This window comes from Acartia tonsa, chromosome 9, assembly GCF_053477335.1.
Source record: "Acartia tonsa isolate MP-2025a chromosome 9, ASM5347733v1, whole genome shotgun sequence".
NCBI classification, from domain to species: Eukaryota; Metazoa; Arthropoda; class Copepoda; order Calanoida; family Acartiidae; genus Acartia; species Acartia tonsa.
Window position 1 is genome coordinate 31,002,003 of NC_137268.1, and position 16,890 is coordinate 31,018,892.

At 29.5% G+C, this 16,890-nt stretch overlaps 1 protein-coding gene across 20 annotated transcripts in view; it reads right to left on the reverse strand.

The window, feature by feature from the left end:
• The window catches only part of LOC145328765 (uncharacterized), a 173,387-nt gene that overhangs the window by 69,271 nt on the left and 87,226 nt on the right, over nt 1-16,890 (reverse strand). For all 20 annotated transcript variants that reach the window (XR_013882591.1, XM_080172596.1, XM_080172600.1 and 17 more), the window contains one exon: nt 7,773-7,849. Coding sequence is in view for 19 of the 20 variants with exons in the window: in XM_080172596.1 (XP_080028722.1) it covers nt 7,773-7,849 (77 nt within the window). In the remaining variant the exon portion in view is untranslated. The remainder of the gene's footprint in view (nt 1-7,772; nt 7,850-16,890) is intronic.

Consider the following 16,890-nt stretch of genomic DNA (forward strand, 5'->3'; position numbering starts at 1 on the left):
AGTGAAGACATCTTGATAGGTTAGGTGGATAATTCATGATTTTTTAAAGATGAAATAATTCTTATTGAAATCATAAAGACCAAAATGTAAGGAAAAAAAATAAAAATGTAATATGATGACTAAATTCAAATTAAAACAAATTCCTGAAATGCACAAATAGAAATTAAATTTAAAAGCACAGCTACTGGTTGGTTAAGTCAAATCTATACGTTTATTTTTAACTACAAAGCTAGATATTCAGTTTTTATCACTTTCAAACAAGCACTTTTTAATGTACAAATTTGTATTCTTAATTATGCAAACTTTAAATATCTGTGAAATAATTTGCAAATTTGGACAGAACAAGCTAATTTTCTTTGTGTAAATTTAAATTCTTTACAATCATTTGGAGTAATATAGGGATAATGAAAAAAAGTAATCATTTGATGTTGTAACCAATAATATGTCCGTTTTTTCAGTCTATAAATCAGCAAAATCAAAAGTTATACATTTTCAGTGATTTTTTTTCCTTAAAAATTTAAACTATTTTCAATGTTGTGATCAAAGAAAATTTGCGATATGAGAATTGTTATTTATCGCATCTTTTTATAGACAGTTTTCCGCAGATAATAAAATTTGAAATTATATGGCTAAAACCAATTTTTTTAGTCCCAGGGGGCCAAAAGCCCGGACTAACAAAACTGGTATAAATTCATATTTTTATATAAGTGAAACAATTATCTGCAATATGATGCTATATATGTTTTTTCAGCATGGCTGAGAAACGGTTCTAATCCTTCGGATATTGATCGGTTTCAAAGCTATACAGGAAGCAATTTTACCTATTTTTACCAATCCATTTATCCCCGAATATAAAATGAAATTTAGGATTAATCATCTGATTGATTGATTCACTTTTCCGGGCAGCGAAGAATTTTGAACATTTTTATGCAATTTCACAGAAATGTGAGCTAGTCATGCTTGCAAAATTATTAGGGATGAATATTGTAAACAATTTTTCTCACAATACAAATATACAATGTACTTAAAAAACATAATATTGACGCAAATATCGGAGTAGTGTGTAAACCATGGTCATTATGTAGCAGCTTATAGACCCTAATAAAAAGTGACATCATACAATACAATTGACCAATGATAGGCCAGTATACATTTATATCGACTAATGGTAAAACTAAAATGTATACTGGCTTATCATTGGTCATTTGTATTGTATGACGTCATTTATTATTAGGCACTATAAACTGCTTATCATTGTATTCAAATATTCTTTGTTAAAGCAATGATTTAAAGAAACAATATTGGAATTAAACCATTTGAAAGCATATTTCCCACCCTTTATTATATTTAGTTAAGGTTAGGTTTGGTAAGTTTTAAGAGAGCTTCACTGAACTTGTGCTCCACAGCGTTAGGGCCTCACATGCAAATTAAGTGGTGAAGCCTAGGGTTGCCAGGGAGGGAGGGGACATTGGGCTGTTCATTACACTAGTCCCCAAAGTTTAATGATAACGTTTTCTTACTTGATGGCTAAACAACTTTAGGAACTCTAATGAATGTTGATTGGTTAGTTTATCAAGTTATGTGTTTAAACGTTACAACCACTAATTTTAATCTACTGAGGGGTTAATTTGTTGTATAATCATTGAGAATGTTCATCAATTTATCCGCCATTGTCTTATCCATTTTGATCCCTGCATTGCTGGTTTTGGTTAATGAATATCAAAGTTAGTTAATATTCATCCCTGTTTTAAAAAAGTAAAAAAATTCGCAACTAAATCTGGGCACTCCAGAGAGAAAATTTAATAACAAGGAAACTTAAAATTTTAAATCCTTTGTTTTAGAAACTTTTCAACCAAAAAAATATGATTTGTTTCGTAGATTTTTGATAGTAAACAAGGACAGTTTTCTCCACTAGTAGATTAGCAATAATAAATAGGAGTTTAATCTGGGAATCTAAAGGGATAAGGCAATGTCTGATAAATTGATGTTACATAAAATTTCCTCTTTTGGAGAATTAGTGGTTGAAGTATTTAGACACTCAACTTAATAAACCAACCAATCAAATTCTAATAAAAGTCCACAAAGTTGTTAAGTTAACAAATAAGAAAACGCTGTTTTAAAACTTTGGGGACTATATATAATTAACTGTAGAATGTCCCCTCCCTTCCTGGGTTATTTTAGTGATTGAGTATTAAGTAAAAAAACATTACTATAAAACTGCAATTCAATGGTACAGAAAAGTTGTGGGGTGTCCCATAGTGTAGTGGTTAGCGCACTACGCTGTGGTTGGGAGAAACCGAGTTCAAGTCCCCACATAGACTTTGCACTTGGTTGACAAATGCTGTTGCAATTTGTCAGATTCTGATCACGCAACCTTCCCTAAGATGCCCTATGGTTGTAAGGGGGGAGATTTGTAGGAAGTTAGGATTCTACAAATCAAGCAGCTCTAACCATGCTTTCCTTCATCCATGCTCCTCGTATGAGAGTGCCATTAATTAGGGTGGCTTAATATGGAACACCTGCTAAAACTCTAAGCCAGGGTGATGTAATAATTGAGTAGCTTCCACGAGAATTGCGGGTCAGCTTGTAATGTAACATAGAATACAATCAGCTGTGCGCGAAGCTTAACAATCTAAGATTGACCAAAGGATTCTCACTTCCAGTCTCCGTGTGCATCTGAGTCCTAACTTCAGAGAATCATGGCTACAACAACAACAGAAAAGTTGTAGAGGTGCTGCGCCTCGAAAAATTGCATTTCCCTTTCAATAAAACATAAAAAAATAATAGTCATGTTACACTTTAATTATTTTGTTTATGTAACACTTTTGTTAGCACAATTTTTAATAGCAAACCTATAATTTACTTTGTCCGTGGAGCTATGGAGGAAAGACAATTTTATCGGCTGTATACATAAGTTAGACTACTATTTTTAGTGAAGATAGGCATTGAGTATGAAACTTGCAAATTCTGTCGGTCATACAACAAAGGAATAAAATCTGCTGTGTAACTAATTAAGTATTAGGGTGGGTTCATATCGGAATTAGACAAAGCGGGGATATGCAACAGATAAAATTAACCTTAAAAACATTTCTGACCGAAAAAGAATTTTAAAAAATTGAGTTTTAGAACACGACCACTTAAAAATATAATTCATTACTTATTAGTATGCAAAGACGACATTCAAAATTTTTTTTTAATCAGAACTATAGCTTCATGGTGCTCCCTGGAAAGGCCTTGAGGAGCTGAATCAGGAACTTTTGTCCGTTTCAAAATATCTCGTTCCTAGCCTTAGAAATCACTAAAAAACCAAAAAATTTTAAGGTTTATTGAGAATTGTCCAATTTGTAGAGGTTTTTTAGATTTTCTCAGGCTAGGAACGAGATTTTTTTAAACGGACAAAAGTTCCTGACTCAGCTCCTCAAGGCATTTCCAGGGAGCACCTTGAAGCCATAGTTCTGATTCAATAAATTTTTGACTCCCATTTACAAATAGCTATACAATTGAATGTCTGGTCGTCAGCGGTTTTAAGACTTAGGATAAATTTTAAATCATCCAGAGGTGTATTATATCTATATAAATTGAGTGCAGATCCCCGCTTTGGCCTCAGAAAAAAAATGTCCAAAATCGACCCACCCTATTAAGTATGTTTGTCTATCCACCATTTTTTAGCTTCGCTTCTCAAAGATGTTAACACCCTTCATATATGAGTCATTTTTAAGAGGTACAACTGGCTTTTGTAAATCAAATTTTATTTTTAAATGTAAGGAAAATATTTTTAAATGTAAGGAAAAAAGTAAATTTTAAATATGTGTTTTTGAACAAGTTTTTCATTGTTTAAACAATTGCAATAAATCTTTGTAAATTTAAAACATGTATTTTTACAACTATGATATTACTCATACTATATATTCATTATAAGAATGTATAATTTAAATTATTTTAGTATTTATTATGTAATGGAAAAAAAGGAAACTTCTTTGATTAATATAGTAAAAACATACAAATTTAACATAAATCATTTAAATCTGATGATATAATAAATTTATGAGCAATAAAATTACACAGGGTTATCCAGTTTTACAGTATGTCCAATTAGTCATACCTTTTTCATATTTCATAAATCTTAAATTAAATATTAATCTTTTAGTGGAGTTTACGTCAACCCCTTCTCCTTTTTAAAAGCGAAGCTTTTCTATAATTAGGGTCGGTCCGTCCGTCCGTACGTCCGTACGTCCGTACGTCCGTAACGGATAGCTTTTTTCGTTAATTTAGGCATGTTAGAATTGTCCTATCGATTTCAAATTTTGCGTGGTGATTCCTTTAATAGTTAGGTACGATTTAGAAAGCGTAGCAACTCTATAATCATCGCCAAAATGTCCGTACGTCCATTTTAAACATGTTGATTTTTTAACTTTTTTAACAACAAATTTTTTGTGATCTAATCATCCGATTGATCTGATTTTTGGTATATTGATTCCTGGGACAACAAAGCATAATGTAATAAGCGAAGCAACTCTATAATCAAGTCCTAAAAATGTAAGTATGTCCATAAAGTTAAACATTATCCTGAATCAAGCAGTTTTTCAACAAATTAACTTACAATTTTGCTTTGACTCTTATACATATATATTATGCTTATTCAGTATACAAGTGTTAATGTCCGTTTGTCCTATCGTTTCAGTGCTTCGCTTTTATGGATGTTGTCATCCTTGTTTGTGGACATATACTGAGCTACCAAACAATTTAAAAACAGCATTTAAGAGATCTTACAACCAGCCTGCTAAAAGACTATTATAAAAATATACTTTTGCTTTTACATCTTAAACACATTTTTAAAAATCTTTTAAAGAAAATACACATATCATAGCTTTTTATGCAATTATAATTCACCAACTATGTGCATATTTAGATTTATCTTCATAAAGGTTGTCCTATCAAATAGCAAAATATTTACTTTGACCGTCGTAAATTTACTGTTCTTTGAAGTACTGCGCGAGATAGTTAAAGATATAACTATCCTTTTTGGATAATTGTAAATATTTTTCTCGTATTCATTCGAATCCGGTGGATAGGAACCGGTTCTCATCCATACGAAAAAACTATGTCTAGCATCGTATTATATCCAGCTTTCTACGAATATAAAAATGTACAATCATATCTGCGGAAAGCGGTTTATAATACGATGAAAGAAATAACTATACTTTTACTTTTATTACAATTTATTTTTAAAATTCTATCTTTATTTTACTAAAATGAATTTTTTATATTTCTGTAGAGTGATGGGTTAAGTCCCAAGAATATTGGCACCAAAGATGATCTAAGGAGTAAGGGATGGAAAAAGTAAAATATCCAAAATTATTTTAACATAGAAATTATTATTACTTGCATCTTACACCAGACAATCGTGTACTCTAATTAAATTGAAACTTATAGCTGGCTAGAATAACGATTCCCCAATCCAACCCCTATTACATAATCCCCTCCCTATCTACCAGATAAACAAACTGTCCAATATATATCCATGTTAACAATCTATATTGACTACAATTTTTCCCCTGTCATAATATCCACATATATATTCTACGACCATTAATTCAATGATTTTAATTCACTTTAGGGCAATAAAATCTTTAATTCTCTTTCATATACTTTTGCAAACCTATAATCTACATTTAAAAGTAATTATTTAAAAAAAAACCTTATTAAAACTCATTGACAGTCCCTACTCTCTGACCACTATTGTGCCAAACAGTCCACGTGACCAGAATATGAAATGGATATTTAGCGCGGCATCTTCTGCGCGTGTGGGGACACAATGTGTCATAAGCAGCAAAATACATTATGGGATTTATGCCTGTTAAAATAGCTTAAGTAATATTTTCTATTCAAATCTTTAAATGAAAAAGTTTTCCTACTCCTGAAAATGATTTAGTACCTTTCATTCTAGCTCTCAAATATACACCAGTGCCATCTAGTGTATTTGAATTCTAGGTAACAATGAATCATTTATAACAGATTGTGTTAAAGTTAATTCACATTTGCTCAGAGTCTAGAATGTATCATACTGGGAGATCAATTAACTAATTATAATTAACACTAATCCATTTATGTATCTAACGGTCTTAACTAACAAATTTTAAAACAATGCTACCAAATTTTCCTTGCAAGACCATAATGAAATTTGATTCTTGCCATCACTGTATTGACCAAACCTCATCTTTCCTCCAATCATAAATTCAAATATAATCGTTTTTATGTTTCTTTGATGATATTCAAAATTTTAGACTTTATGATTGAACATTTTTACATATTCAACAATTTATGCACTCAAGGATTGGACCAATAATTCAATATGAGTAAGTAGTTAAATGTCCATGTGTCTTGGAAACAGATCAATTAAACAGGGATCTAAAGGGATAAGATTAATTGATGTACATCCCCTATGATCCTACACAAAATTAACCCTTTTTGTAGAATAAAATTAGTGGTTGAATCGATTGAACACTCAACTTAATGAATCAACTAATCAAAATTAACTAGATTTCTCAAAGTTGTTAAGCCAATGAATAAGAAAACTTTGGGGGTCTTGAGTCAACTCAAAAAAGTGTAATCCTAGAAAAACCTTCCTCTCTTCCTGTTTACCTAAATTCAAAGTATACTTTTCATATATATACAAAAATTTAAGGAAAATGAACATTAAAATATTGCATGTTTTCTCTTTGTGACTACTATACTTTTGTCTCTGTCTGTGTGTCTATTATTGTATTGAGCCTCTGCCAAAATTACCACCCAAGTTCAAACGTGAAATAGCCCTAAAAAACAACAAACATTTAGAATTCGAATCCCGAGACAAACTCTTCTGCAATCAATTTTGCATTCTGGTTTTTTTTTATATTTAATTTGCTTAAAAAACAACAAAAAAATCAACTTATTTCTCCCTTTTGTAAGTAAATAAATGTTATTTTTAGAAAAAGATAGACTAACTTCTTGTAAAAAGAATCCAAAATATTATGAACACATTTCAACTATTATTTGTCTGCTAATATTTTTGGATGTACATGTAACAACGCCAATTTTAAACTCCCTTTTACACTTTTATGGTCGTACAAGGTCCGGGGTTTAAAGTTGTTCAATTCAAATTGATAACAGTATACTTTCTATCCAAAAAACCACAAATTAGATGTATTTAAAAATGAAATAAAGAATCTACAGAACCCGGCTTATATTTGGTACGTGTGTGTATGTATAGGTCAAGTTTTACAACGTCGTTCATAACTTTTTTGACATCATAATTTCCCTAAAAAATCTTCCAATCGGATTTTGCAATCTTGAAATGGTTGTCAGCTCGTAGTGTAGTGGGGGGGGGGGGGGGTTAACATATTTTGGCCACCCACAGTTCATCACAGGGGCATCTTAATCCCTATTTCATTTTAGTGCTTTTAAATTGATGATCAGATATACACTGTAGGTTAAAAGTTTTTAAATCTTTTGATAGAAGAGAGATAGCTCAAACGAGTAATAATAAACATATAATATTGTCTTGATCAAAAATCTAAAAAGAAGCTTTATTATTAATCTTATTTAATTACTTTAACCAATCAAGTGATAGGACATTGATTGATAAAATTAAACCCTATTGATTCATTTAAATTTCTTTCAAATAAGTTGAAAGAATTCACTAAAATTAGATCAAACCTTTTCTGATTGGTTTGTTTATATTTGTTTCAACCAATCAGATAAAAGGATTCAATAATAGATAGATAAAGCGTTACCTGATTGGTTCATTTGGATCCCAATCCTCCCAATCAGGACAGAGACCTGGGGCGACAGAATCGACAAGAGCTCCAACCTGAAAAAAAAGCAATTTTGTAATTTCATTTTTATAAAGTAGTAAGGTTTTTTGTCTTAAGCTTAAGATTTCAATAGCTACGAAATCGATTGAGTTTTTAATTTCAGGGAAGCTTTACACAGGTCCGGGAAGGGTTTCGTGCTATTTTGAATTTCAGGTTTTTCTTTCGATTCCTTCCCATTTGAATACGACGCCCATATGAGCTAAGGACGTAGCCGGTCGTATTGTAAAATAAATCAGTTTAAAGGCTGAACGAAAGGAAGTAAAGATAATTCGTCAAAGTTTGCGTTAAAAAAGAAAAAAATAGAAAGCAAACAGTACATTTCTGTGCAGAATTTTGTTTGCCCAGTCAGAAACCAGGGAAAAATATAAAATACAAATCTTAAATCATACAAGATTATATAATACAACAATTCTTTATGAAGAACATTTTTCTTAAAACAGGAATAATTAAATTAAATATTTAATTTATGGAAATTTACATAAATTTTATAACATTTGAGATTTAAAAAATATATATATTTGCTATGTTTTAATGTTTGTTATTGCGAATATTTGCAGGGATCTAAAGGGATTATACAATGGCCAATAAATTGATATACATACTCAATGATGATTCTAATTCTATCTTTAGATTACAATCAGTGCAGTGGTTGAAACGTTTGGACACTAAACTTAATAAACCAACCAATCAAAATTCACTAAAGTACCCAAATTTATTAAGCCTACGAGCAGGAAAACGTTATTATAAAACTTTGGGGACTAGTGTTATTAACAGCCAATTGTCCCCTCTATCTTTGGAATATTTGTTAGAAAAACAAGGGTGAAATTTGCTTGGGTTTCAGTTTAAACAAAAAGTGTTTACTTTTACTACAAATAAAACATTTTTGCAACATTATGACGTCATCTAGTATGTATTTTTAGCATTAAAAAAAATACAAGAAAGTAGAAAATTCTCAAAGATGTGTTTTCATAAACTTTAAGTGGAACAATATTTTTATCTAAAAGTTTTATTTCAGTTGCAGCGATACAAAAAAATTTTTTTTTACACCCAATTTTATGACATCATTGAAGTTAAGTAACTCATCTAAGAAATAGTCCTTCAACTTTACAGGAAGTAATTGTTACAAATAAAAAAATCACGTAAAGTGCCCTCTTGGGTAATATTAGGTCAGGTTAGGTTATATCAAGTACTGGTTATCCCCGCATGGTTAGACACATGAAGAAATAAAACTCTCCACCTTATTTTATATATTTTAAAAAAATAAGGATAGAGGGGGGGGGGGTAATTATGAGTGCTAAAATAACTAATTTAAATTGCCTGTTGAAAATTTATTTAAAGATTTGCTACTGTATCGTTATGTTGCATTACCAAAAATAAATCTGCAAAACTAAAGTATAACTATTAATATTTAAAAGGGCTTTCAAATCAATAAATTATTAGAACAATAAATGCGTGGGCTGATTTCAAACATTATTAACCATATAGATCCAATCATTATCTTTTTTTAGTAGCGCAGCTACTACATAAATTGAACCAACGTTCGTCTACTCTATTTTTTTGTGTAAAAAAAATCAAACTTGTTTATACAGAAAAAAAATTTTTTTTATTATAAATGTTGCTTTTCATTTAATTATTAAAATTTTTTAGAAAAATAATAAGCTATAACAGTTTTCGAGCAAAAGAACATTTAAAAGATTTAAAGGTTGGTAACACCTGTTATTACAAATATATTAAGCATGTCTATGGTTAACATTAACCAGGGAGGGAGGGGACATTGGGCTGTTTATTATTGTAGTCCTCAAAGAATTTTTAATAAAGTTTTCTTATTCGTTAGCTTAACAACTTTTTGGACTTTTATTGGATTTTGATTTTGGTTAGTTCATTAAGTTGAGTGTTCAAACGTTCAAGCCACTAAATGTGCTCTACAGAAAGGGTAATTATGTATATCATCATTGAGGATGTACATCAATTTATCTCCTTTGTCTTATCCCTTTGGATCCCTGCTGGTTAATGCTAAGTAAAAAAGGGATATACATCCATGAAAATAAATGATAAATAAATTGTTGTAAACCATTTTTTAGTTTGACAAGTAAAACACGTAAAAGCGGGTACAGTTAACTAACCCACAAAGTTTTAACCACCCCTTATTTTTTTTTACTTCCCCTAAAAGTGACTGTTAAGCTCTAAAACACTTCAATTTCCAATTTCAAGTTGTATTTTTGCTATCTAGTACCCACTATATCCTAACCCAATCTGACCTATTGTTTATTGTAAAGTATCAACCCCCCTCCCCCCCCCCCCTTTAGCACTCTGAGGGAAAACCCCGGGCATCTTAATGAACAACAGGATTTGAAACTATAGGGTTTAAAACTAAAGTTATCCTGCAAAAATATTTTTGAAAACCCTTCCCTATTAATCTTCTATAAGGATTCTTTTTAAACATACAAACGCCTTTTTTCATCCCACATAATTCGTGTTTTAATTCTAAAATAATCAGACCTACGTGATAACACGGCATATTTACTATAAAGTCATAGCTTTACTATTACTTCTTTAATTAACAAATAACAATCTTTAATAAAACTGAAAAAGAAATTTTAGAAATATGAACAATTGAGAGAAAAGAAAATTTAATATCTATATGTGTTTTAATAGTCTACTTCTTAATGGTTATGCTTTAATAGTATATGGTCTTTTTAAAAGTCTTTTAACCCTAGGCAAATAGGAATGGAAGTAAGTCCAACGTACAGACAGACAACGAAGTTTTATACGAGAGTAGCTACGCTACAAACATGTTTTTTTTCTTCAAATCATAAAAAAAACGTTATTTTCAAGAAAAACGCGAATATTTTTACATTATTTTTAATGGCGAATAACATAAATATAAATGACTTATACTGTATACATTCTTGGGGGAAGGGTTAGGACAATAGCACCTAAATTTATTTACTTCCAAAGATTTCAAACATTAAAATTAGCAAAAGATTGATTATTGAAAATATTTAATAATTTTTTTTCTGCAAGTTTTTGTTCAAGGTGTATAACACATAATTTCATAATAACCGTGCACTAAAGATATTTTTAACAGTATTGCTTCGAAACCGATTAATATCCGCTAGATTAAAACTGGATCTCAGCCATACTGAAGAAAAAAATATTTATAGCATTGTATAACAGCCAATTTTCCCCGGCACCCACTTATAAGTTTTCATTTTTATATCCGCGGAAAGCTGTCTATAATGCGATGCGATAAATAACTATTTTTGTATCAAATATAGGAGTATGGGTTTACTAAAAATATGGGTTTAAAAGGTTTAGTCTGGTATTTCAATTTGATTTGTGAGCTGAGCTTTATATGTGTTTGTGATTAAGATCTCGAATGTCAACATTAATCACATCTCAAAGCCACAACAGGCCCTTTGATTAAGGATGACTTTTTCACAGTTACAATTTGGAGAGAAAAAAACTTAAAAACTATAGAAAGCTACACTTTAAAGAGAACCATATCGTTTCAGCAGTTAGTAAAATCCATTGCGACAGATAAAAAAGCTTACTACTTTATTATTTACTATATTATAGGATTATATAGAATAATAAATATTTTAAATATCTTGACAAAAACTTCAAACGACCCCTTTAATGTTTGATGAAAAGAACTGCGGTGTTTGTATAGAAACTTAAAACCTGAGTCATTTTATATAAGAATTTGATGGTCTTACATATATTTTACTAATTTGATATTTTTAAACTGATTGTACATTTAAACAATATAAAAATGAAAAATCTAATAAATCAGTGTAAGAGAATGAGATCATTTATATTTTATTGTTAATTTAAGAAGCACTGAAATATAATTATATAACAAAAATTTAAGTCAAAAACGTTAAAAATCAACATATTTTAAAAGGAAGTATGAACTTTCTGGTAACGATTATAGAGTTGCTATACTTTCTTAATTGTACCTTACTACTACAGGAATCACCATGTCAAGTTTAAAATCAATTGAACAATTCTAACATGCCTAAGTAACGATAAGAGCTACCCATTACGGACGTACTAAATACAGAAATGCTTTGCTTTTAGAAATTGTGAAAATATGATTTAAAATTTCTGTAACACAAATCTGTAAAATTAGTTTGTCTTCTAAAAAGTCGGTAATGGCGCACAAAAGAGGCTAATCCAATATTTTTTATCAGTCTTGACCAAGATAAGTCACACCTTTAGAATCAAATTCATAGGGGAAAAAGTTTGTAATGCAATAGACAGTTTTAAAAATTTACCCAGATTAAAATCATAAAAAAATATTTCCAGTCTGGCTTCTTAACCGATTAATATCCGCTGGATTAGAACCGGTTCTCAGCCATACTGAAAAATTATGTACAGCATCGCATTAAAGACAATTTTCCTTGAATATTAAAAGAAAAATCGAAAAATCAACACCAGTTTTAATAGACCGTTCCTTCTGCCCCTCGAGGCTAGCAAAACTGGTTTTATTTTTATAATTTTCATTTTCATATCCTCGGATTCGAATGTGATTTTGGGAATATAATGTTTATAAACAAAATATGCTTTAAAGTTATAATAAATGATCCATACACTAACAAATATACAAAAGGCTGGGACCTAAAGGTCTTTTTATTAGTACTGTTACATTTTGAAATGCCAAGGCAAGCCTGTAATGTTAGTATAAATAAACAGCATTAAGAAACATTTGATTTTAATAAAGACCGTATAAGTTCATATCAAGTTAGTATTATAGACAGAATGTCTAAATTTCTATATATAATATGAATAGTATAGCGCAATTTTGATAGTATGTCAACAATGACCCTTTTTCAGTTTAAGTCATATAGTAGTTTTTGATAATTTGATTTTAATGCCTATAAAATGTTAGTAATAGCCCATTCTAATGCAATAAATGAAATAAACTAGTGAACGTGAATGTCAATAAAATATATTCTGTTTTTGTCTTCTATAATTCGGATTATTGTTTGGTCCACCACTCATTTGGTCTGTTATGCTTCGCGCGCCATCAAAAAAACTACCCCCCCCTTCCCCCAAATAAAAAAGCTTGGACGCCCCTGTACGTGGATATTATGACAGGTAAAATATTTTCCTCAATTTAGCTTGGTATTTTCCTGTCATTCATTGGTCGTTCATCCAGTACGAGGGGATAGAATGGGGTAAAGGGGGTGGATTGGTGAGATCGTTATTTTAGCCAGCTACACACTTCACATTATTGGAGAACATAAAAATCTGGTGTAGGATCCAAGTAATAATAAATCCATTCTGCACAATATGTGAATGTCAATGGTGTAGGAATGTTAAATTCATACAATTACATGGCCGACAATATTAGTTTTCATTAATTGTACAACATTTATAGTGTACTCAAAAGTTTAAGAATTACAAGGTAGAGAGAAAGCGTCCTATTTATAAACCATTCTCCCACTCTCAAATGCAAACTAACAAAGCTTGACACTTTAGGCGTTTGCCTTTACAAAAAGTACATTTTAGAGACTGTACAATTCTTGCAATATTGTGACTATAAACTAACATTTATGAAAGCTAGCTATAAGGCACCAATTCAAAAGATGAAGTTACTATAAAACAACAAAAAATTAATATGGTTTTCCTTTACAGTGGAGCTTGATATAATGGTTTAGAATAGAATGGTAAGTAGTGTACCGTTAACACAGTAAATTTTGTAACAAATATAATCATTTAGTTCAATAAAGCATAACATAATCATTTGGTTTTGTTTAGTCTAGATAATACAATTTAATTCATTGTTGTTTTGTGTGAATACTCGACAATGTTTAAGGAAGAGACTGTCTTGGGTATCATGAAACCATCTCAAACCAATTCGATCATCAAGATTCATTTCAAATATCTGTACATTATGAATAAATAATCTTAGAGTTGCCACAAATTCGATGTAAATATTACTTAATGAAATTACAAGTACATAATGTCTTATAATAATATGTTCACTTTTTTAAAGCCATACACTTACAGTAGATGCTCGTAAACCTAAAGGATTGGATAACGAGAAAATGCTGCCATTTATTAATAATTGGATCTTACACCAGATTATCCTGTACTCTAATAAAGTGAAACTTGTAGCTGACTAAAAGAATGATACCCTCAATTGGAAAGTACAAGTTTTGGAGAAGAATCATGTAGCTGCCCTCTTAAGCCAAACACCACAAGTTTTATCTAGTATAAAAATTTATGATGAAATACTATTTACATATAAAAGTGCATCAAAGATACAAAATATAAAAGGAATAGAACATATTTTTGAAAATCTAAGATGAACCAATACTTTATGTATTTAAACCTTTAGGCTTATCTAAAAAATTTAATATTTCTGTAAAATATTTCAAGCATATTTAAAATTTGAATAAGACCACACGAAAGCCATACAAAAGGAAAAAATACCTTTTGAAATTAAAGACCGCATAAAACCTAAAATAAAACTGAATTTAAGAAATAAGAATTTTAGTTTAAACAAATATGACAACATCCATAAAAGTAAACACAATAGTTATTTTAAATACACTTTTTCAAATATCTGAAATGCCTTGAAACAAAATTGTTTTTGTGGACAATTATAGCTGAGCCAATCACACATATTATGTTCTTGTTATTGCTTAAAGTAAAAAAATGCATTAAATGTTTCCTTTTTAGAAATAAAAAGATAATGAATGCAGTTTTTTTCTATCCTTTTTTTTGCCAGCATGAATTCAAGGATATGCCAATAGACAATAAAAATACCTTGATATGAGAATTTGATTTTTGGTTGTAAGTTGTAAATTTTAGAGAAAAGTGAAGTTGAAAGTTGATTAAATTGTATTTTTTAATAACATACTTTAATGCTTGTCAGATATTAAAATCTTCTAATGTGTTTTTAAATGCCTGTTTTGCTGTGCAGGCATGCCTCTCAATACAATGAAATATTAGATAATGTGTAAAATGTAAATGAGGAATGCAAAATACAACAGACACAGATAGAGAATAATTTTCTTGAAAACAATTTTTTGATATAAAATATATATCTTTTATTAGTTGAGCCTAGGTAATTTAGCCATTACGTTCAATTAAGGAATAAAATAATAGTTATTTATTGCATCGTATTATAGTCAGCTTTCCGTGGATATTAAAATAAAATAAAATTAAAACTGGCATTAATTTGGTGATTTTTTTTTTAGTAAAAAATTTATGTGATACGATCCTGTGCATGGTTTTTAGTATGGCTGAGAACCGGTTCTAATCCAGCGGATATTAATCGAAGCCGTACAAACAGACATATAAACTTAATTTAAGTTTCTAAACTTAAATCTCAAATTAATTACGCCAATTTATGTACTTCCCTTAAAACTTATTATTAAAAAGGCAATATGTTTTTGTTACCATGATCTCTGAAATGAAAACTATATGAGTTTTTATGATTTTTATTCCCTATTCCTGACGTATAGGGAAGTAGTTTTGGTATCTTTAGCAGTTATTCTTTACTTTTCATAATATGCAAATTTAGCAGGCATTTTGGGATAATAAAATATACAAGAAAATATAAGTATTTATGTGGCATTTTTAACGAACTAAATTGCTTATTTCAATACTACTAAAAAAAATCTCTTTTAACATTAACTTTTCTAGTCAAAATAATACAAATGGTACTTATTTACCTTTTAACAAGAAATAGATAGGCTATAGTATTATGTTATAATTGTTATCTACAAAGAAAAAATAATTTTAAAAACTGACATTTTCCATTCATAGATTACTATTTACAGCATATTTTATTGTGTTTAGCTTAAAATATGGCTTTAAAAATGCATGAAAATTGAGGAGTAGAAAAATAGTTAAGTGCCCAAAAGCATTTTTATCATCTTTTGATAAATAACATCTTGAAAAGAAAATGCTATAATCAGTAAATTACTAATACTTTACTGTTGTTTTACATGTTTGTTATTGCTGCGCTATCCTTGTTTTGTTATATCCTAATTTAAACAGGTATGATAAAATACATCCAAATAAGGAATATGTTAAATCTTTTTCAGCTAATTTATGTTCTTAATTATTTCCCTTTGCATTTCACTCATAGAGAAAATAATAAAAGAGAGAAATCAAGGTATTTGGAGGAATAAAATAGGCAGTGGGCCTAGAGGCCTATATTGAGCAATTGCCGCGCTAAATTTTTAGTGTTATTCCACCACTTTTCAAAATGGGAATATTTTAAAATTAAATGTAATTTCCAGACAGTTATAGTTGCCGTTTGAAGCATACATCTGATTTTTATAGGATGATATAGAAATATTTAGAAATATTACCAATTCTGATAAAACCTGATAAAAGAATATAAAATTATCATTATTAATTTCTCTTAACTTTGCTACTGACTTTAATTATTACACACATTATTAGTTTATAAGATTCATATTGCAGTCTATCTAACTTTTATTACTTAATAAATAAACGTTTTTACAAATTTATATAAGAACTTAATTGTAAATCATAATAATCAGTTTTTCAGTGCCATCTAGCTTTGAATGTAGAACTAGAATATCAAAGAGTTCATCTAATTTTATTTTGTCTGTATTTTTCTTGTTTTGGATTTTCGTCACTAAAGGGCCAAACCCTGAGGGCTAAATAACATCACTTGAAAATGTTAAAAATATTGTAAAAACGAGTATTATCCTAGAAAAAACGTAGATAGCATTACAGATTATTCACTAATTTTTATTACACAGTTTTGAAATATTTTATTTAATATTTATCCTTAGTTTTCAAGTAAGAATTTGAAGTAGACAACTAGCGATCCTGGTGGCTTACAGCTGAACTATTAATTTTTTTATTAGTAAACATTTAAAAGTTTTATCATGTTAATTAGATTTAAATATTACATTTAAGCTAATTTGAAAAAAAATAAATTTTTGATCATAAAAGGTAAATCCTCCAATTTTTAAACTAGGCGTAACAAACTTTTCTACCAGACCAAAGCCGTCCCTGGCTGTTTGTTATTTAAGATCCT